Genomic DNA, 23,633 nt, shown 5'->3' with positions numbered 1-23,633 from the left:
TTTTCTGTGCTCTACTTTAAATATCTATAAAGTGAGATCCATTAGTGGGTCCACTGACAGAAATGATATCTTTTGTTGAAAAGTAGGGATTTAAACTTAAGAGACTGCTCATTTTTGGGGCACTATAGGGCAGCAGGTTTGCAAGAATGTTATCCATTTGCAAAAGCACTAAAGGGCAACACTATTTCCTGCCATGTAGTTCTCCAGATGCCTACCTAGGTATCTCTTCATAAAAGAATAATATTGGAACAAAGCAAATTTGATAATAGAAGTAAAATGAATTTTAAATGATTTTTTGAGTTTCAGATCCCTTTAATTGATATTTTTTTTCTTCTTCACAATTAGATGATAATTTTCTGCAATAACAGATCTTAAAATAACATAAAACCAAAACATGTCTCTCTTATAATTCAGGTAGAGCTTACAGTTTTACAAAAACTTCCAACTTAATTCTTGTTATTAACAAATTTACTTTGTTTTCATGGTATTCTTTGTTAAAGTGAATACCTAGGTAGGTAGCATGCAGGTGTGAGGAACACTGTGTGATAGCAAACAATCCAAATATATAACATTGTTAAAAACGTATTCTTCTAAATTCGCTACCATATAGTGTTCCACGAATGTGCACTATTCTAAACCTACCTGTCTACTTTTCAACAAAGGATACAATGAAATCAAAGTAAATTGTAAAGTTGTGAGGGGGGTAATATTTTTTTTTGAACGCTCTGAATCAAGAAAGGAAACAAATGTGTTTCATTTCCCTTTCAGGTTGTCTGTTTTTGACCAAATCTGTAAAACAAATCCATCTAAACTTATAATTGCAAAATGAATATATAAATGAGTATGACCATTTTTAAATTGCTGTTATTTGGTATTCCATATTTAAGTGCAATTATATTATTATTTCAAAACCTGCTCAAGTTTGGTATTTGCATAGTGAAAAATGATGATATTATATATATTTGTCTTTTAAATACAGGTCTCATCCAGCCCATTCCCCGTAATAGTCAATTTTTCCAGAGCTACTTGATTAATAATTACACACATGAAGTTGATAGGCCATATAAATGTTATTACTGCCATCGAGCATATAAGAAATCCTGCCATCTTAAACAGCATATCAGGTAAGACATTAAATAATGATTCAACAACAAAATAACAGCAAGAAATTGTAAACTGTTCATTGTAAGAATTTTGACAAACATTATCTATATATCAAGTGACCTAAAACACATTTCTTTCTAATGGTTGTGAAAGTCAACAACTTTATTTATTCAACCCCTGACCACGAGGAGGAGGCAAAGACAACTTACACCAGAGCTTTAAGCTTTTGCTTTCCTCTCTCTCCCAGTAATTCTTTGCCTTGTCAAGCAGAGGGCAATGACAGAGGTGCTTAGATGATTTTTTTTATTTCCTGTCAGAAGAAGCTTCCTCAAAGTAGAGTTCCTGGAATAGAGGGAATTAGGAGGAAGCCACAGGTGTTGCTGGGAAGTTCCCAAGCCTTCTCCTGTTGGCTAAGTGAAAGTTTCATCCTGATATGGTCTCACATGTTAGTTTCACAAGGTCCCTTTCCTACCTGGCATATCAGGGGCTTAATAGAGATGAACAGGCCTTACTTAGGACTGTGATAGTCCTAAGGCTGCTAAGGAGCTATCAGGGCACTCTGTGAGTGGTTATTGCTTCTATCTAAAAGCATTATCATAAAGGAGGTTAGTGCACAGTTATCCGGGGCACTAAAGTGGTTATAGCCTTATATTGGGAAATGTTTTCACTATGCACTGAATGCAAGTGTACACCCACTTTTTAAGAACTGCGATAATAGCAGTTTCTCTTTGATCAGCACTCTGGTGTCAGTGTTGGACCCGGAAGCCCTGAGGCAGCAGTGGTTGTACCAGGACCCCAGAGGAGCATGGCATGTTGAGCTTTGTGTGGCGAGAGAAGTGTTTAAACAGTCTTCCCTCCAAAGGAAGGGAGTTTTGGCATGCTTCTCCGCCTCCTTCAGCCGCATCTCTTTTGCACTGACAGATTCATCGCTGCTTGCTGTAACAGAATCCTGATCACATCGGAGGGGGGAAGACCTGTACGCCTACTGCTCTGTTTCATACAGGATGTGGGGGAGCTTTAAAGGATAAAATGTAGTTTTCTGATGCACCTAATGAAGTTAATATTTCTGAGGGTAAATCCCTGGAAATTAATATTGCAGTTAATAAATGTCTGTTGTGCAAATTGGTCACTGTCTGTCAACCGGCACAACTTTGTAATTCCTGCTTATGCTCTGTTCTACAGTCCCATTTTCAGGCCCCAAGCACTGCTTCTGCAGCGGGACAAATGCCTGTTTATGTTACGCAGGGTGAAGTGATTTTACACCCACTTTTAAGAAGCCCTTACAATCAGCGATGTCTGAAGCTATGGTTGCTATCCCGCCTGCAACCAAGCACAAGCGTAAGCTCAAGCATATCTTATCAGACTCTGCTTCTAGGGATTTTACCCCAGCCCAGCTGTCTGAGGGTTCTTCTTCAGATAGGGAGGTTTCCTCGGAGGATTCTGGGTCTGTGGCAGACAACGAATGATATTACTTTTCAGTTTAAGATGGATCATCTATGCTTTTTACTGAAGGAGGACCCTTGGTGCATCATCATACGGAAGGTGGGGGAGTGCAAAGTCTCTAACATCCACCAGCTCTGGGATGTCGTCATGGAGGAGTGCAAAAGGACTCCAGTGGCAACCTATGAAGCTCTGGTGTAGTCCATACCCAAGAGGGTTAAGGCAGTGCTGGAAAATAATGGTGGCCACACACAATATTGATACTTTGTGCCTTATTTGGACATTTCTACTTAGGGGTGTACACACTTTTGTTGCCAACGGTTTAGACATTAATGGCTGTGTGTTGAGTTTTTTTGAGGGGGCAGCAAATTTACACTGTTATAGAGGCTGTACACTCACTACTTTACATTGTAGCAAAGTGTAATTTCTTCAGTGTTATCACATGAAAAGATATAATAAAATATTAACAAAAAAGTAAGGGGAGTACTCACTTTTGTGAGATACTGTATATATATATATGGTAAAGCCCTTTTCAGTCCTGTTTTCTAATACCTTATACCATATATCTTTGAGCCCTTATAACTTTTTTGTTAATTTGTTTTAACTAATTGTTATCAGACATTGTTTATATGAGTGTAACTGTACTTTTACATGTATTTGTTGTGTTTAATGCAACTATTGTCTTCCTCTGCCCTTTAACTGACGAGCGTAAATCGCGATTACGCAATAGCAAACACGTTTACTATTAACTCTTATTATACTTGCTATTTCCTTTGTGCATAAAAACCCAATATCGCTCCCACGCTACAGTTAGCATGCCACTATTAATATAGCGCACAGTGTGCTATGTGTGCTTCTTACCTGATACCATAACATAGCAATTTAATAATCCTTGAAAAAGTTTTAATTGTGGATTGCTAATTTAATTTTGATTCAATATTCTTTTATACAAATATTTTAATGTCAATCCAGTCTTGGCTCTTAATCGACATTACAGAACTGCACACATAAAATGAGTGATAACTGTTTTGTTTATTAAATACAATTCACATAATTATACAGAGGTTCCATAATGTTTCCAACACATTTTATTTGTGGGTACTATGAACATACACACAATTGGCTATATTACAAGTGAAGCACAATTGATAGACCGGTGTGCGTTATCTTGTGCTCAGCCTCATACAAACAGTATTGCTTTATTTGCAAAATACCACTTTACAATATAGTACCTAGTTTGTATTACATAACAAATGAAAATACCACTGAAATAAATTATTTGTTTAATTTAGGCTTAATACTTAGGAAGCAAATGTTTAATAACAAAAAGATGGTTTTGTGGGAGAATTAAAGGAATATGGTATATGTGACGGATTAACCACATCAGCAGTTTGTGTCATAAAGAGTTAAACTACCCACTCAACTTTAATATGACTGTCACAACCAAGTTACTTCTGTGATGTAGGACAGTTTGTACTAAGGTTAACAAAACACTCCCTAGTTTTATTAGACCAAGAACAATGCCCCAAAATCCCTTTTAATGCAACCCACACTAAACTATTTCTGCTGCCAAAGATTAGGATTTTTACATTTTATGGGAAATTTTAAGAAAAACCCAGACTAATTGATTTAAAAAATCAACTTACAACACAATATTGTAATATTTGTATCTTCAGTAATGTGGTTCGGATATTAGCCAAAAGTAAACTTAAAGGGACATTAAACACTTTGAGATGGTAATATAAAATGATAAATTGTATATAATAAAACAACTCTGCAATATACTTATACTCATTATTTATTTTGTTCTCTTTGCCTGTAATTCAATTCTGAAATTGTGAGCTTTTCAGTTCCTGTTAGAAATGGAAGTGCAGAACACTGTTAAATCCAGCACAACCATTGGCTGCACACTCTAGTGACCTATGTATAACTGACCCTAATTGGCCACAGCAGAGAAGGTAACACAAGTTACAACATGGCAGCTCCCAGTGTTTTATAGACACTAAAACTTTACACTTATTTTGTCAATTTTTAAACAACTAATGAAACTTTAAAAAATACATCTACATGTTAGTCATGGACTAATCTTTTCTTTGAATGCATCATTCTATCTAGCATGTGTTTAGTGTTTAATGCCCCTTTAATAAAGAAAAATGTATTGTGAACATAAAAGGCCACAGTGCATTTATATATAAAACAAACAAGATTTAACAAACAATATTACACAAATCAAACACTTTAAAATACAATGGAGAAAACAACAGAACCCAATACTTCACCAGCACAGATTGTTGTCCCAAGGGAGATTGGAGGAAAGATTGTCACTTATTCTATAGTAGCCTCCCATGTAAATGACAATAGCATTTAGCTGAATTCAACATTAAAGGGACAGTTCACCCAAAAATGATCTCCCCTTTAAATTGTTCCCAATGATTCTTTTTACATGCTGGAGTGTTTTAAATTGTTTACACGTAGCCCCTGTACCCCTATTTTTGCATTTGAAATAGCTGATTTAGCCTGTGATATCCCAACCTATACTGAAAGTTTCTATACTGGAGTATATTCTATTGAATAGCCTAAGTAAACACAGTCAGCAGAAGAGATTACACTTTCAGTGGGGAGCATGATAGTTAAGTAATAAAATGATAATTTTCCATTGTTCTCTCTAAGTATTGTGCTTTGGTTTTCCAGACAAATATAAGATAAGGAAGCAAGTCTGTGTACATACAAGTGATAACATAATGAGATCTGAAAATACCTGAAGCTCAACCCATTGTAATAGGCTGTGGTTTAAAAGCACAAAACCAGCTACTTTATATACACAAATAAACCAAAAAATGCAATTTCTCATACATTTTATACTCTGCAGCTGGTATAAGTCATTGAAAATACATTCATATAAAAACTATTTCTCCAACATTGGTGTGTCCGGTCCACGGCGTCATCCTTACTTGTGGGATATCCTCTTCCCTAACAGGAAATGGCAAAGAGTCCCAGCAAAGCTGGTCACATGATCCCTCCTAGGCTCCGCCCACCCCAGTCATTCTCTTTGCCGTTGCAAAGGCAACATCTCCACGGAGATGGTTAAGAGTTTTTTGGTGTTTAAATGTAGTTTTTATTCTTCTATCAAGTGTTTGTTATTTTAAAATAGTGCTGGTATGTACTATTTACTCTGAAACAGAAAAGGATGAAGATTTCTGTTTGTAAGAGGAAGATGATTTTAGCAGACAGTAAATAAAATCGATTGCTGTTTCCACACAGGACTGTTGAGATGAAGTAACTTCAGTTGGGGGAAACAGTTAGCAGACTTTTCTGCTTAAGGTATGACTAGCCATATTTCTAACAAGACCATGTAATGCTGGAAGGCTGTCATTTCCCCTCATGGGGACCGGTAAGCCATTTTCTTAGTCAAACATAAAAGAATAAAGGGCTTAAAAAAGGGCTTAAAAACTGGTAGACATTTTTATGGGCTAAAACGATTGCTTTATTGGGGCATATTATGCAGATTCTAGCTAATAATTGGCATTATAATCTTGGGGAACGTTTAAAAAACGGCAGGCACTGTGTTGGACACCTTTTTTAGTCTGGGGGCCTTTCTAGTTATAGACTGAGCCTCATTTTCGCGCCATTACTGCGCAGTTGTTTTTGGAGAGCAAGGCATGCAGATGCATGTGTGAGGATCTAAGAATCACTAAAAAAGCTTCTAGAAGGCGTCATTTGGTATCGTATTCCCCTCTGGGCTTGGTTGGGTCTCAGCAAAGCATATAGCTGGGACTGTATAGGGGTTAAATTTAAAAAAGGCTCCGGTTCCGTTATTTTAAGGGTTAAAGCTCTGAAATTTGGTGTGCAATACTTTTAATGCCTTACGACACTGTGGTGAAATTTTGGTAATTTTTGAACAATTCCTTCATACTTTTTCACATATTCAGTAATAAAGTGTTTTCAGTTTGAAATTTAAAGAGACAGTAACGGTTTTATTTTAAAACGTTTTTTGTGCTTTGTTGACAAGTTTAAGCCTGTTTAACATGTCTGTACCATCAGATAAGCTATGTTCTATATGTATGAAAGCCAATGTGTCTCCCCATTTAAATTTATGTGATAATTGTGCCATAGTGTCAAAACAAAGTAAGGACAGTAATGCCACAGATAATGATATTGCCCAAGATGATTCCTCAAATGAGGGGAGTAAACATGATACTACATCATCCCCTACTGTGTCTACACCAGTTTTGCCCACACAGGAGGCCCCTAGTACATCTAGTGCGCCAATACTTATTACCATGCAACAATTAACGGCTGTAATGGATAACTCCATAGCAAATCTTTTATCCAAAATGCCTACTTATCAGAGAAAGCGCGATTGCTCTGTTTTAAACACTGAAGAGCAAGAGGGCGCTGATGATAACTGTTCTGACATACCCTCACACCAATCTCAAGGGGCCATGAGGGAGGTTTTGTCTGATGGAGAAATCTCAGATTCAGGAAAAATTTCTCATCAAGCTGAACCTGATGTGACATTTAAATTTAAATTAGAACATCTCCGCGCACTGCTTAAAGAGGTGTTATCTACTCTGGATGATTGTGACAATTTGGTCATTCCAGAGAAATTATGTAAGATGGACAAGTTCCTAGAGGTTCCGGTGCCCCCCGACGCTTTTCCTATACCCAAGCGGGTGGCGGACATAGTAAATAAAGAGTGGGAAAAGCCCGGCATACCTTTTGTTCCCCCCCCCCCTATATTTAAGAAATGATTTCCTATAGTCGACCCCAGAAAGGACTTATGGCAGACAGTCCCCAAGGTCGAGGGGGCGGTTTCTACTCTAAACAAACGCACTACTATTCCTATCGAAGATAGTTGTGCTTTCAAAGATCCTATGGATAAAAAATTAGAGGGTTTGCTTAAAAAGATTTTTGTACAGCAAGGTTACCTTCTACAACCAATTTCATGCATTGTTCCTGTCACTACGGCAGCGTGTTTCTGGTTCGAGGAACTAGAAAAGTCGCTCAGTAAAGAATCTTCGTATGAGGAGGTTATGGACAGAGTTCAAGCACTTAAATTGGCTAACTCTTTTGTTTTAGATGCCGCTTTGCAATTAGCTAGATTAGCGGCGAAAAATTCAGGGTTTGCTATCGTGGCGCGCAGAGCGCTTTGGCTAAAGTCTTGGTCAGCGGATGTGTCTTCCAAGACAAAATTGCTTAACATTCCTTTCAAAGGTAAAACATTATTTGGACCAGATTTGAAAGAGATTATTTCAGACATCACTGGGGGAAAGGGCCACGCCCTCCCACAGGATAGGTCTTTTAAGGCTAAAAATAAGCCTAATTTTCATCCCTTTCGCAGAAACGGACCAGCCTCTAATTCTGCATCTTCTAAGCAAGAGGGTAATACTTCACAACCCAAACCAGCCTGGAAACCAATGCAAGGCTGGAACAAGGGTAAGCAGGCCAAGAAGCCTACCACTCCTACCAAAACAGCATGAAGGGATAGTCCCCGATCCGGGACCGGATCTAGTGGGGGGCAGACTCTCTCTCTTTGCTCAGGCTTGGGCAAGAGATGTTCAGGATCCTTGGGCGCTAGAAATAGTTTCTCAAGGTTATCTCCTGGAATTCAAGGAACTACCCCCAAGGGGAAGGTTCCACAGGTCTCACTTATCTTCAAACCAAATAAAGAGACAGGCATTCTTACATTGTGTAGAAGACCTGTTAAAGATGGGAGTGATACATCCAGTTCCAATAAGAGAACAAGGAATGGGATTTTATTCCAATCTGTTCATAGTTCCCAAAAAAGAGGGAACATTCAGACCAATTTTGGATCTGAAGATCCTAAACAAATTTCTCAGGGTACCATCGTTCAAAATGGAACCTATTCGAACGATCCTACCCACCATCCAGGAAAGTCAATTTATGACTACCGTGGATTTAAAGGATGCGTACCTACATATTCCTATCCACAAGGAACATCATCAGTTCCTAAGGTTCGCTTTTCTGGACAAGCATTACCAGTTTGTGGCACTTCCATTCGGATTAGCCACTGCTCCAAGGATTTTCACAAAGGTACTAGGGTCCCTTCTAGCGGTTCTAAGACCAAGGGGCATTGCAGTAGTACCTTACTTGGACGACATCCTAATTCAAGCGTCGTCCCTGTCAAAAGCAAAGGCTCATACGGACATCGTCCTAGCCTTTCTCAGATCTCACGGATGGAAGGTGAACAAAGAAAAAAGTTCTCTGTCACCGTCAACAAGAGTTCCCTTCTTGGGAACAATAATAGATTCCTTAGAAATGAGGATTTTTCTGACAGAGGTCAGAAAATCAAAACTTCTAAGCTCTTGTCAAGTACTTCATTCTGTTCCTCGTCCTTCCATAGCGCAGTGCATGGAAGTAATAGGATTGATGGTTGCAACAATGGACATAGTTCCTTTTGCACAAATTCATCTAAGACCATTACAACTGTGCATGCTCAGACAGTGGAATGGGGATTATACAGACTTGTCTCCGATGATTCAAGTAGATCAAAAGACCAGAGATTCACTCCGTTGGTGGCTGACCCTGGACAATCTGTCACAGGGAATGAGCTTCCGCAGACCAGAGTGGGTCATTGTCACGACCAACGCCAGTCTAGTGGGCTGGGGCGCGGTCTGGGAATCCCTGAAAGCTCAGGGTCTATGGTCTCGGGAAGAGTCTCTTCTCCCGATAAACATTCTGGAACTGAGAGCGATATTCAATGCTCTCAGAGCTTGGCCTCAACTAGCAAAGGCCAAATTCATAAGGTTTCAATCAGACAACATGACGACCGTTGCATATATCAATCATCAGGGGGGAACAAGGAGTTCCCTGGCGATGAAAGAAGTGACCAAGATAATTCAATGGGCGGAGGATCACTCCTGCCACTTGTCTGCGATCCACATCCCAGGAGTGGAAAATTGGGAAGCGGATTTTCTGAGTCGTCAGACATTCCATCCGGGGGAGTGGGAACTCCATCCGGAAATCTTTGCCCAAATAACTCAATTATGGGGCATTCCAGACATGGATCTGATGGCGTCTCGTCAGAACTTCAAGGTTCCTTGCTACGGGTCCAGATCCAGGGATCCCAAGGCGACTCTAGTAGATGCACTAGTAGCACCTTGGACCTTCAACCTAGCTTATGTATTCCCACCGTTTCCTCTCATTCCCAGGCTGGTAACCAGGATCAATCAGGAGAGGGCCTCGGTGATCTTGATAGCTCCTGCGTGGCCACGCAGGACTTGGTATGCAGACCTGGTGAATATGTCATCGGCTCCACCATGGAAGCTACCTTTGAGACAGGACCTTCTTGTTCAGGGTCCATTCGAACATCCGAATCTGGTTTCCCTCCAACTGACGGTTTGGAGATTGAACGCTTGATTTTATCAAAGCGTGGGTTTTCAGATTCTGTAATAGATACTCTGATTCAGGCTAGAAAGCCTGTAACTAGAAAAATTTACCATAAAATATGGAAAAAATATATCTGTTGGTGTGAATCCAAAGGATTCCCATGGAACAAGATAAAAATTCCTAAGATTCTATCCTTTCTACAAGAAGGTTTGGAGAAAGGATTATCTGCAAGTTCTCTAAAGGGACAGATCTCTGCTTTATCTGTTTTACTTCACAAAAGACTGGCAGCCGTGCCAGATGTTCAAGCATTTGTTCAGGCTCTGGTTAGGATCAAGCCTGTTTACAGACCTTTGACTCCTCCCTGGAGTCTAAATCTAGTTCTTTCAGTTCTTCAAGGGATTCCGTTTGAACCTTTACATTCCATAGATATTAAGTTTCTATCTTGGAAAGTTTTGTTTTTAGTTGCAATTTCTTCTGCTAGAAGAGTTTCAGAGTTATCTGCTCTGCAGTGTTTTCCGCCCTATCTGGTGTTCCATGCAGATAAGGTGGTTTTGCGTACTAAGCCTGGTTTTCTTCCGAAAGTTGTTTCTAACAAAAATATTAACCAGGAGATAGTTGTACCTTCTTTGTGTCCGAATCCAGTTTCAAAGAAGGAACGTTTGTTACACAATTTGGACGTAGTCCGTGCTCTAAAATTCTATTTAGAGGCTACTAAAGATTTCAGACAAACATCTTCCTTGTTTGTTGTTTATTCTGGTAAAAGGAGAGGTCAAAAGGCGACTTCTACCTCTCTTTCCTTTTGGCTTAAAAGCATTATCCGATTGGCTTATGAGACTGCCGGACGGCAGCCTCCCGAAAGAATCACAGCTCACTCCACTAGGGCTGTGGCTTCCACATGGGCCTTCAAGAACGAGGCTTCTGTTGACCAGATATGTAAGGCAGCGACTTGGTCTTCACTGCACACTTTTGCCAAATTTTACAAATTTGATACTTTTGCTTCTTCGAGGGCTATTTTTGGGAGAAAGGTTTTGCAAGCTGTGGTTCCTTCCGTTTAGGTGACCTGATTTGCTCCCTCCCTTCATCCGTGTCCTAAAGCTTTGGTATTGGTTCCCACAAGTAAGGATGACGCCATGGACCGGACACACCAATGTTGGAGAAAACAGAATTTATGCTTACCTGATAAATTACTTTCTCCAACGGTGTGTCCGGTCCACGGCCCGCACTGGTTTTTTAATCAGGTCTGATGAATTATTTTCTCTAACTACAGTCACCACGGTATCATATGGTTTCTCCTATATATATTTCCTCCTGTCCGTCGGTCGAATGACTGGGGTGGGCGGAGCCTAGGAGGGATCATGTGACCAGCTTTGCTGGGACTCTTTGCCATTTCCTGTTGGGGAAGAGAATATCCCACAAGTAAGGATGACGCCGTGGACCGGACACACCGTTGGAGAAAGTAATTTATCAGGTAAGCATAAATTCTGTTTTTACAGTGTACCGTCCCTTTAAACAGAATCCTTGTCAGGTTTCTGGCCAGGCTCCATCCATAGAAGGGGTAAACAATTTAGCTACCACTTGCATGTCAGGCTAGTGGCCAACTCCCAAGCCCTGGCTGAAATTATAGAATACCTCATCATTTTAGGTATATACAGTAGCCATACCATTGTGATCAATTATATCATGGAATCATAGGGATTATTTTGCTACCAAACCTGACCTGTCTCTCATATAAAATGCCTTCAAGATGTAATATATTAAGACACTCCTGTTTGGATATACGGAAATGTATATTATTGTAAAATATATTTTGCTGCTTAGTTCCATATCAGATCTTACATTTGCCTGGTTAGTAATGTGAGGATTAGAGTGCTCATATGTCATGTTACCCTACTATCTGCCCTCAGAACCTGTTATGCATGCACAGCAAGACACACTTTAAATAAAATATAACAGTTCAGTTTCCACTTGACCCTGGCAAGGGGGTAATTGGGAATTTTGAGCCATATGGCTTATAATTTCAACTAGTGCCAGACAGTTTAGAAATTACTTCTGAAAAGTAAAAATTTTGCTTTTTCAACCATTAACATTCAGTGGGGTACTAATTATTTTCCTCTGGGCTAGTGACTGGTAAACAAATAAATATTATTTTGTTATCAAACTATGTGTGGTTTTGTAGCCATGTGGCACATCCCTTTAAAAGTATTGTTTATCTTAACTCTTTAGTGTGACCCTTATTAAGTAATCATCTTTATCAGTTAATTGCTAAGCTTCTGTGTGAGCGTTTAAAGGGACAGTAGTCAAAATTAATTTTTTATGATTCAGATAGGGCATGTCATTTTAAACAAAGTTTCCTATTTACTTTTATTATCAAATTTGCTTTGTACTCTTTGTATTCTTTTTTTAAAGCTAAACCTAGGCTCATATGCAAATTTTTAAGCCCTTGAAGGCCACCTCTTATTTTGACAGTTTTTCAAAACTAAACAGCGCTAGCTCATGTGTGCCATATAAATAATATTGTGCTCACTCCCGTGGAGTTATTTATGAATCAGCACTGATTGGCTAAAATGCAAGTCTGTCAAAAGAACGGATATAAGGGGCAGTATGCAGAAGTTTAGATACAAGGTAATCACAGAGGTATAACGTATATTAATATAACCATGCTGGTTAGGCAAAACTGGGGAATGGGTAGTAAAGGGATTATCTATCTTTTAAAATAATAACAATTCTTGGGCAGACTGTCCCTTTAAGTCTTATTGTCAGAATAATTTTGTAAACAATTTACTTTGCCCAGTTTTGTTATTGGGGTCTTGAGCTTTTATGTTTTGTTATTTTTGCAAAAAGTATGTGTGCTTTTATTTAGTTCACAGTCCGAATGGTACCAACCTTTTTTCTACATCAGTATGGATGACAGTACAATTTACTTCCTGCAAATGAAGCTCAAACTAATAAATAAAATTACAAAATGTAACCTTGATATTATGTACAGAGTGCATCATAAATCCATTCTGCCTTACTAAGCTTTTGTCTTTATAATTTGTTCCATATCTACATTTTTTTATACACATTATTTTTGTTCCTATAAAAAGTACCTGCTCTTACATTTGTATCTTTCTTTGTAGGTCTCATACTGGTGAAAAGCCTTTTAAGTGCACACAGTGTGAAAGAGGCTTTGCATCATCTGGTGTCTTAAAAGCACACATCCGAACACATACAGGATTAAGGGCTTATAAATGCCTTGTATGTAATGGGGCTTTCACCACTGGTGGTAGTCTACGGCGTCACATGGGTATTCATAATGACTTGAGGCCTTATATGTGCCCTTATTGCCAAAAAACATTTAAAACTTCTTTAAATTGTAAAAAGCACATGAAAACTCATAGGTAAGTACAAGTCAATATCTATGCCACTGTATTTCACTGCACTTTATATTATTGTCTTTTGTGACATTTATATTATCTTAAAATCAAATGAAGTAAATGAATCATTGTATCTTCTATAATTGCGGTTTCCTACTGTCACCTAGAGAATATGATAATCATTTTCTGTATGTTAACAATAAATATTTCTGATGATTTATTTTGCATTTCACACTTCAAATCTAGGTTTCCAAAGAATCAGCAATTTTTTTCTAGTCTTTTAATTGTATCTTTCCTAATAACATTTAAACGCATCACATAAACAACTGAATAAAAATCAAGATCTCTATTAACTTATACTCTGCTTTAAAAATCTTTTACAGGTGTACTTTTGTGCCATTTCACATTATTGTTAGAAAGTCAAATTTTTCTGTTCAAGTTGAAATTGCTCAACAGTTTTTATTTATGAGCCAGTGGAAGATTTACAAGTAAAGTTGATGGTCATAAAAATCAAAATGAAAATGAATCACGTCAATTCTTCTCATGCTGTTATGAACTTTATTTATATAAGTTCAACCACAGTAGAGAGCCATTATATTAAATGTTAACAAAATCTCTAACTGAAGCATTATGCATTTTAAAGTTAAAAAATATTAAATTTAAATGTCATATCACCTTTTCATTGCCTGTATAAGCAACTTTGCTTGTTTTCATGCAACGCAGTAAAAAGTGGTGTTGGGGAAAGGTTTCAGATATGAAAATCCTTTTCTCTCATTGTTTTGTGGTACATCTTTTTATACCCTCAACATCCTGCTCTCCTTAGCTTTACTTCTTACCATTATTTTTTTGACATTGTGGGTTTTATCTAGGCATGTGCATTTGTGACATTCGGGAGAAAACTAATTTGAAGATGGCAGATGCAATTTTGGAGCCCGATTTATTCTTGTGATTGTGCAATACACTATGATCCATTTGCGGCATTCATTTCTTCCAGAATTTAATGAATGCATTTGCCTAGTTTTGTCTTTGTCTAAAGTGTTTATATTTCACACAAGTAAAGAAAGAATATTGTAACCCAATTTCAATATGGGTTGCATCTGCAAGAGAATGCATACCCCTTTCCTAAGTTTGGGCATCAGAAATGCAGGTGCATGCTGCTAATTACAAAACCTTACAATTCTACCACACACCAAAACCTATTTAAATCGTAAGCCATAATGCATAGTTTTCCTGATGGCCTTTGCAATTACATTAAAAATGGGACTAAAAATTCCAAATACATTATTTCTCTCTTGTTGATTAGAACCTTGTTTTTAGGGCTGAAAATGAGTATCTATTTTTTTTAATCAATATTGAAGATAGTATGGCAGCATGGTAGCAGAGGATCCTCTTGGTGCTTGCATTAGGATTTAACACAGGGGTGGGCAAGAGGTAGATCGCAAGTGAATTTTGAGGTGACCGCCTGGAAGGTTTCATAAGTCTGCATAATAAGAGAAACCTTTCTCACACATATAGATTCTGAGTGAAGAGCCTCACCACTGTAGATATATGAGAAATGTTTCTCTTATGCAGACTTTTGAAATCAGCTATGGGTCTATGACGGCGGTATGTGTACTTCAGCATGCGCAACGCGGCTGTAGCTGAACTCGCTGCCCCAGCTTTGATTACTGCCTGTCCCAAACTCTTCTTCTTTTTGTCTCAAGAGCGGTCAGTCCATAGTACAGACTCTTCATGCGCCAGGCTGAGATGCTGTTCGGTATCCCTGGGTTTGGCAGTTCCAGGTCCTGCTCTGTCTGATATTCTGCTGCTACTTTCTAGTGGCTATGCTGGGTGAATGGTCTGGTGTTGTTTTCTCTTGTTAAGTGTATCCAGTCCACGGATCATCCATTACTTATGGGATATTCTCCTTCACAACAGGAAGTTGCAAGAGGATCACCCACAGCAGAGCTGCTATATAGCTCCTCCCCTAACTGTCATATCCAGTCATTCTCTTGCAAGCCTCAACCAAGATGGAGGTCGTAAGAGGAGTGTGGTGTTTTATACTTAGTTTATTCTTCAATCAAAAGTTTGTTATTTTTAAATGGTGCCGGAGTGTACTGTTTATCTCAGGCAGTATTTAGAAGAAGAATCTGCCTGCGTTTTCTATGATCTTAGCAGAAGTAACTAAGATCCATGGCTGTTCTCACATATTCTGAGGAGTGAGGTAACTTCAGAGAGGGAATGGCGTGCAGGTTTTCCTGCAATAAGGTATGTGCAGTTAATATTTTTCTAGGGATGGAATTTGCTAGAAAATGCTGCTGATACCGAACTAATGTAAGTAAAGCCTTAAATGCAGTGATAGCTACTGGTATCAGGCTTATTAATAGAGATGCATACTCTTATAAAAATGTAATATAAAACGTTTGCTGGCATGTTTAATCGTTTTTATATGTATTTGGTGATAAAACTTATTGGGGCCTAGTTTTTTTCCACATGGCTGGCTTGAATTTGGCCTAGAAACAGTTTCCTTAGGCTTTCCACTGTTGTAATATGAGTGGGAGGGGCCTATTTTGCCGGTTTTTTGCACAGCAAAAATTACAGACACAGACATCCAGCTTCTTCCTGAATGATCCAGGACATCTCTGGAGGGCTCAAAAGGCTTCAAAGTCATTTTTGAGGGAGGTAAAAAGCCACAGTAGAGCTGTGGCAGTTGTTGTGACTGTTTGAAAAAAAACAAAAAACAAAAAAAACGTTTTTGTCTTTTATTATTTTTTGGGTATTAAGGGGTTAATCATCCATTTGCAAGTGGGTGCAATGTTCTGCTAACTTGTTACATACACTGTAAAAATTTCGTTAGTGTAACTGCCTTTTTTCACTGTTATTTCAAATTTTGACAAAATTTGTGTTTCTTAAAGGTGCAGTAACGTTTTTTATATTGCTTGTAAACTTGTTTAAAGTGTTTTTCAAGCTTGCTAGTCTCATTGCTAGTCTGTTTAAACATGTCTGACACAGAGGAAACTACTTGTTCATTATGTTTGAAAGCCATGGTGGAGCCCCATAGGAGAATGTGTACTAAATGTATTGATTTCACCTTAAACAGTAAAGATCAGTCTTTAACTATAAAAGAAATATCATCAGAAGATTCTGACGAGGGGGAATTTATGCCGACTAACTCTCCCCACGTGTCAAACCCTTCGCCTCCCGCTCAGGGGATGCACGCTAATATGGCGCCAATTACATCAGGGACGCCCATAGCGATTACCTTGCAGGACATGGCTGCAATCATGAAAAATTCCCTGTCAGAGGTATTGTCCAGGTTGCCTGAATTAAGAGGCAAGCGCGATTGCTCTGGGGTTAGGAGAAATACCGAGCGTGCAGATGCTGTAAGGTCCATGTCTGATACTGCGTCACAATATGCAGATCATGAGGACGGAGAGCTTCAGTCTGTGGGTGACATCTCTGATTCGGGGAATCCTGATTCAGAGATTTCTAATTTTAAATTTAAGCTTGAGAACCTCTGTGTGTTGCTTGGGGAGGTATTAGCTGCTCTGAATGACTGTAACACAGTTGCAGTACCAGAGAAATTGTGTAGGCTGGATAAATACTATGCGGTACCGGTGTGTACTGATGTTTTTCCATTGTTTTGCCATTGTTCATTTGACTAAACTAACGGCTAAGAATTCCGGATTTGCCATCCAAGCGCGTAGGGCGCTATGGCTTAAATCCTGGTCAGCTGACGTGACTTCGAAGTCTAAATGACTCAACATTCCTTTCAAGGGGCAGACCTTATTCGGGCCTGGTTTGAAGGAAATTATTTCTGACATTACTGGAGGTAAAGGTCACACCCTTCCTCAGGACAGGGCCAAAGCAAAGGCCAAACAGTCTAATTTTCGTGCCTTTCGAAATTTCAAGGCAGGTGCAGCATCCACTTCCTCCGCTTCAAAACAAGAGGGAACTTTTGCTCAATCTAAGCAGGCCTGGAAACCTAACCAGTCCTGGAACAAAGGCAAGCAGGCCAGAAAGCCTGCTGCTGCCTCTAAGACAGCATGAAGGAACGGCCTCCTATCCGGAAACGGATCTAGTAGGGGGCAGACTTTCTCTCTTCGCCCAGGCGTGGGCAAGAGATGTTCAGGATCCCTGGGCGTTGGAGATCATATCTCAGGGATATCTTCTGGACTTTAAAGCTTCCCCTCCACAAGGGAGATTTCATCTTTCAAGGCTATCTGCAAATCAGATAAAGAAAGAGGCATTCCTACGCTGTGTGCAAGACCTCCTAGTTATGGGAGTGATCCATCCAGTTCCGCGGACGAAACAAAGACAGGGTTTTTATTCGAATCTGTTTGTGGTTCCCAAAAAAGAGGGAACCTTCAGACCAATTTTGGATCTAAAGATCTTAAACAAATTCCTCAGAGTTCCATCTTTCAAAATGGAAACTATTCGGACCATCCTACCCATGATCCAAGAAGGTCAGTACATGACCACAGTGGACTTAAAGGATGCCTACCTTCACGTACCGATTCACAAAGATCATCATCGGTTTCTAAGGTTTGCCTTTCTAGACAGGCATTACCAATTTGTAGCTCTTCCCTTTGGGTTGGCTACAGCCCCGAGAATCTTTACAAAGGTTCTGAGTTCACTTCTGGCGGTTCTAAGACCATGAGGCATAGCGGTGGCTCCGTGTCTAGACGATATCCTGATACAGGCGTCAAGCTTTCAAGTCTCATACAGAGATAGTTCTGGCATTTCTGAGGCCGCACGGGTGGAAAGTGAATGAGGAAAAGAGTTCTCTATCCCCACTCACAAGAGTCTCCTTCTGTAGAAATGAAAATTTACCTGACGGAGTCCAGGTTATCAAAACTTCTAAATGCTTGCCGTGTTCTTCACTCCATTCCGCGCCCTTCAGTAGCTCAGTGTATGGAGGTAATCGGCTTAATGGTAGCGGCAATGGACATAGTGCCATTTGCGTGCCTTCATCTCAGACCGATGCAATTATGCATGCTGAGTCAGTGGAATGGGGATTACACAGATTTGTCCCCTCTGCTAAATCTGGATCAAGAGACCAGAGATTCTCTTCTCTGGTGGTTGTCTCGGGTACACCTGTCCAAGGGTATGACCTTTCGCAGGCCAGATTGGACAATTGTAACAACAGATGCCAGCCTTCTAGGTTGGGGTGCAGTCTGGAATTCCCTGAAGGCACAGGGATCGTGGACTCAGGAGGAGAAACTCCTTCCAATAAATATTCTGGAGTTAAGAGCGATATTCAATGCTCTTCTGGCTTGGCCTCAGTTAGCAACACTGAGATTCATCAGATTTCAGTCGGACAACATCACGACTGTGGCTTACATCAACCATCAAGGAGGGACAAGAAGCTCCCTAGCGATGATGGAAGTATCAAAGATAATTCGCTGGGCAGAGTCTCACTCTTGCCACCTGTCAGCGATCCACATTCCTGGAGTGGAGAACTGGGAGGCGGATTTTCTAAGTCGTCAGACTTTCCATCCGGGGGAGTGGGAACTCCATCCAGAGGTGTTTGCTCAGTTGATTCGTCGTTGGGGCAAACCAGAGTTGGATCTCATGACGTCTCGCCAGAACGCCAAGCTTCCTTGTTACGGATCCAGGTACAGGGACCCAGAAGCGACGCTGATAGATGCTCTAGCAGCGCCTTGGTTCTTCAACCTGGCTTATGTGTTTCCACCGTTTCCTCTGCTCCCTCGACTGATTGCCAAAATCAAACAGGAGAGAGCATCGGTGATTCTGATAGCACCTGCTTGGCCACGCAGGACTTGGTATGCAGACCTAGTGGACATGTCATCCTTTCCACCATGGACTCTGCCTCTAAGACAGGACCTTCTGATACAAGGTCCTTTCAATCATCCAAATCTAATTTCTCTGAGACTGACTGCATGGAGATTGAACGCTTGATTCTATCAAAGCGTGGCTTCTCCGAGTCATTGATACTTTAATACAGGCACGAAAGCCTGTTACCAGGAAAATCTACCACAAGATATGGAGTAAATATCTTTATTGGTGTGAATCCAAGAATTACTCATGGAGTAAGGTTAGGATTCCTAGAATATTGTCTTTTCTCCAAGAGGGCTTGGACAAAGGATTATCAGCTAGTTCCTTAAAGGGACAGATTTCTGCTCTGTCTATTCTTTTGCACAAGCGTCTGGCAGAGGTTCCAGACGTCCAGGCATTTTGCCAGGCTTTGGTTAGAATTAAGCCTGTGTTTAAACCTGTTGCTCCCCCGTGGAGCTTAAACTTGGTTCTTAAAGTTCTTCAAGGAGTTCCGTTGGAACCCCTTCATTCCATTGATATTAAACTTTTATCTTGGAAAGTTCTGTTTTTGATGGCTATTTCCTCTGCTCGGAGAGTCTCTGAGCTATCTGCCTTACAATGTGATTCTCCTTATCTGATTTTTCATGCAGATAAGGTAGTCCTGCATACCAAACCTGGGTTTTTACCTAAGGTGGTTTCTAACAAGAATATCAATCAAGAGATTGTTGTTCCATCATTGTGCCCTAATCCTTCTTCAAAGAAGGAACGTCTTTTACATAATCTGGACGTAGTCCGTGCCTTGAAGTTTTACTTACAAGCTACTAAAGATTTTCGTCAAACATCTACCCTGTTTGTCGTTTACTCTGGACAGAGGAGAGGTCAAAAAGCTTCGGCAACCTCTCTTTCCTTTTGGCTTCGGAGCAAAATACGCCTAGCCTATGAGACTGCTGGACAGCAGCCCCCTGAAAGGATTACAGCTCATTCTACTAGAGCTGTGGCTTCCACCTGGGCCTTTAAAAATGAGGCCTCTGTTGAACAGATTTGCAAGGCCGCGACTTGGTCTTCGCTTCACACTTTTTCCAAATTTGATACTTTTGCTTCTGCGGAGGCTGTTTTTGGGAGAAAGGTTCTTCAGGCAGTGGTTCCTTCCGCTTAATCCTGCCTTGTCCCTCCCATCATCCGTGTACTTTAGCTTTGGTATTGGTATCCCATAAGTAATGGATGATCCGTGGACTGGATACACTTAACAAGAGAAAACATAATTTATGCTTACCTAATAAATGTATTTCTCTTGTAGTGTATCAGGTCCTGCCGCTGTCACTGTCACAACTATTTGCAGTAGTCTTCCGCTAGTAGTAGACGGATGGAGAGCAGCCAACAGGACCTGCCCCCTAATCAATCTGACATGGCGTCCAGCCAATAAAATTGCTAAAAGAAACGAATAAAAGAACTGCTGGTGCAATGATAAATGCAGAGAGCGTATGCTGTCGGCATTTATCGATGTGCAGTGGACATGATCTGCAATATCGGATCATGTCCTCTCACATATTAATAAATAGGCCCCATAGTCTCTACATTGTCACCTGTATCATCATAAATATCTTCCCTTATTGTAGGTTTAACCACTTAGTGACCAGAGCACTTTTCCATTTTCTGTCCGTTTGGGACCAAGGCTATTTTTACATTTCTGCAGTGTTTGTGTTTAGCTGAAATTTTCCTCTTACTCATTTACTGTACCCACACATATTATATACCGTTTTTCTCGCCATTAAATGGACTTTCTAAAAATACCATTATTTTCATCATATCTTATCATTTACTATAAAAAAATTATAAAAAAATGGAAAAAAACACACTTTTTCTAACTTTGAACCCCAAAATCTGTTACATATCTACAACCACCAAAAAACACCCATGCTAAATAGTTTCTAAATTTTGTCCTGAGTTTAGAAATACCCAATGTTTACATCTTCTTTGCTTTTTTTGTAACTTATAGGGCCATAAATACAAGTAGCACTTTGCTATTTTCAAAACATTTTTTTTTCAAAATTAGCGCTAGTTACATTGGGACACTGATATCTTTCAGGAATCCCTGAATATCCATTGACATATATATATTTTTTTTTAGAAGACATCCCAAAGTATTGATCTAGGCCCATTTTGGTATATTTCATGCCACCATTTCACCGCCAAATGCGATCAAATACAAAAAATTGTTCACTTTTTCACAAATTTTTTCACAAACTTTCAGTTTCTCACTGAAATTATTTACAATCTGCTTGTGCAATTATGGCATAAATGGTTGTAAATTCTTCTCTGGGATCCCCTTTGTTCAGAAATAGCAGACATATATGGCTTTGGCATTGCTTTTTGGTAATTAGAAGGCCGCTAAATGCCACTGCGCACCACACGTGTATTATGCCCAGCAGTGAAGGGGTTAATTAGGGAGCATGTAAGGAGCTTTTTGGGGTATTTTTAGCTTTAGTGTAGTGTAGTAGACAACCCCAAGTATTGATCTAGGCCCATTTTGGTATATTTCATGCCACCATTTCACCGCCAAATGCGATCAAATTAAAAAAAACATTACATTTTTCACAATTTTAGGTTTGTCACTGAAATCATTTACAAACAGCTTGTGCAATTATGGCACAAATGGTTGTAAATGCTTCTCTGGGATCCCCTTTGTTCAGAAATAGCAGACATATATGACTTTGGCGTTGCTTTTTGGTAATTAGAATGCTGCTAAATGGCGCTGCGCATCACACGTGTATTATGGCTAGCAGTGAAGGGGTTAATTAGGTAGCTTGTAGGGAGCTTGCAGGGTTAATTTTAGCTTTAGTGTAGAGATCAGCCTCCCACCTGAAACATCAGACCCCCTGATCCCTCCCAAACATCTCTCTTCCCTCCCCTACCCCACAAATGTCCCCGCCATCTTACGTACTGGCAGAAACTCTGCCAGTACTAAAATAAAAGGAAAATTTGTGCATTTTTGTGCATTTTGTTTTAGCATATTTACATATGCTTCTGTGTAGGATCCCCCTTAGCCCCCAACCTCACTGATCCCCCACCCAACAGCTCTCTAACCCTCCCCCTCTGACTTAATGTGCGCCATCTTGGGTACTGGCAGCTGTCTGCCAGTACCCATTTTAGTGAAAATATGTTTTTTTTATTAAAAAAATTTCCTTTTTCTGTAGTGTAGCTTCCCCCCCCCCAATACCAACCCCCCACCCCTTCCAGATCGCTTAAATGCTTTTTTTAAAAAATGTTTATTTCATTTTTTAATACACTTTACTCTTTACTTTTTTTCTGTAGTGTAGCGGTTCCCACCCGCTCCCGCCCCGTGCACGCGCCCGCCCGCCACCCACCGTGCACGCGCGCGCGCCCGTGCGCGCCCCCGAAGGCTCCGCCCCCGATCCCGCCCCCCTCCACCTTCCAGATCTCACCGATGGCCGCCCACCCGCCTCCCAAGTCGGCTCCCACCCACCAACGATACCGGCCATCGATGTCCGGTGCAGAGAGGGCCACAGAGTGGCTCTCTCTGCATCGGATGGCCAGAAAGTGTTATTGCAGGATGCCTCGATGTCGAGGCATCACTGCAATAACCGGAAAGCAGCTGGAAGCGAGCAGGATCGCTTCCAGCTGCTTTCCAGACTGAGGACGTGCAGGGTACGTCCTCAGGCGTTAACTGCCTTTTTTTAGAGGACGTACCCTGCACATCCTCGGTCATTAAGGGGTTAAGGCTAGGTTTAATATACATGCAGATTCCTCCATCCATGTTATTACTCCTATCCCTCCTAAATAAAACATAATTCTCTAAGTTAAATGCCCAGTCATGCGAATTATCCCACCAAGTTTCTGTTATACTGATAATATCATATTCCTCTTCTGCAACTAAGAGCTCCAGCTCCCCCATTTTACTTGTCATGCTTCTTGCATTTGCTGTCATACATTAATTTATTTCCTAAGATATGGTGAGTCCATGGCTTGAGTAATTACTGTTGGAAAAATCACTCCTGGCCAGCAGGAGGAGGCAAAGAGCACCACAGCTAAACTGTCAAGTATTACTCCCTTACCCACAACCCCCAGTCATTCTCTTTGCCTTCGGTGCATGGAGGAGGTGAAGTTTAGGTGTCTGATGAAAAATTTTGATTTCATCTACAAGCAAGTTTTGGGGTATAGCCGTATTCCACGTCATTCCTTGCAGTCGGGTAGTGGTGGCGTTTTCCTAACAATTGCTGCCCTAGTTTAGAAAACCAGAGTTGGCTACTCTGTTCTTTCTTTTTCAAAGGTCTCTGTGAAGAACTGTGTCTTCTCATACATTGTAACTGTCTACATGCCAGACAGCGGAGCAGGTACATGCTTTTTCTTCCAGTTGGGGAGACCATGCACTTAACAAATTAAAAACACTGCTTTTTTTTTGGAACATAGATAATCCTGTCGTATGGTTACACTGGGGCATGAAGCAGGCCCTGTAGCATGTGTGAGACTAACATTTAAACTCTTTTAAAAAGAAAGGGTAAAATGTTTTTGTTAGGCTTTATTTTCTGACATATATTAAATTGATAAAACAATACAAATTTAAACTGAAAGTAAGGCTGAATTTTCTATTTCAGCAGCTTATTCATT

The 23,633-nt window shown here is 40.2% G+C and overlaps 1 protein-coding gene across 2 annotated transcripts in view; it reads left to right on the top strand.

Moving 5' to 3' along the window:
• The window catches only part of ZNF236 (zinc finger protein 236), a 680,094-nt gene that overhangs the window by 289,699 nt on the left and 366,762 nt on the right, over positions 1 to 23,633 (top strand). For both annotated transcript variants that reach the window (XM_053714849.1, XM_053714848.1), the window contains exons 13-14: positions 980 to 1,124; positions 13,014 to 13,274. In XM_053714849.1, the coding sequence (XP_053570824.1) occupies positions 980 to 1,124; positions 13,014 to 13,274 (406 nt within the window). The remainder of the gene's footprint in view (positions 1 to 979; positions 1,125 to 13,013; positions 13,275 to 23,633) is intronic.

This window comes from Bombina bombina, chromosome 5 (assembly GCF_027579735.1).
Source record: "Bombina bombina isolate aBomBom1 chromosome 5, aBomBom1.pri, whole genome shotgun sequence".
NCBI lineage: Eukaryota > Metazoa > Chordata > Amphibia > Anura > Bombinatoridae > Bombina > Bombina bombina.
This window is presented reverse-complemented; position numbering and strand designations above follow the sequence as displayed.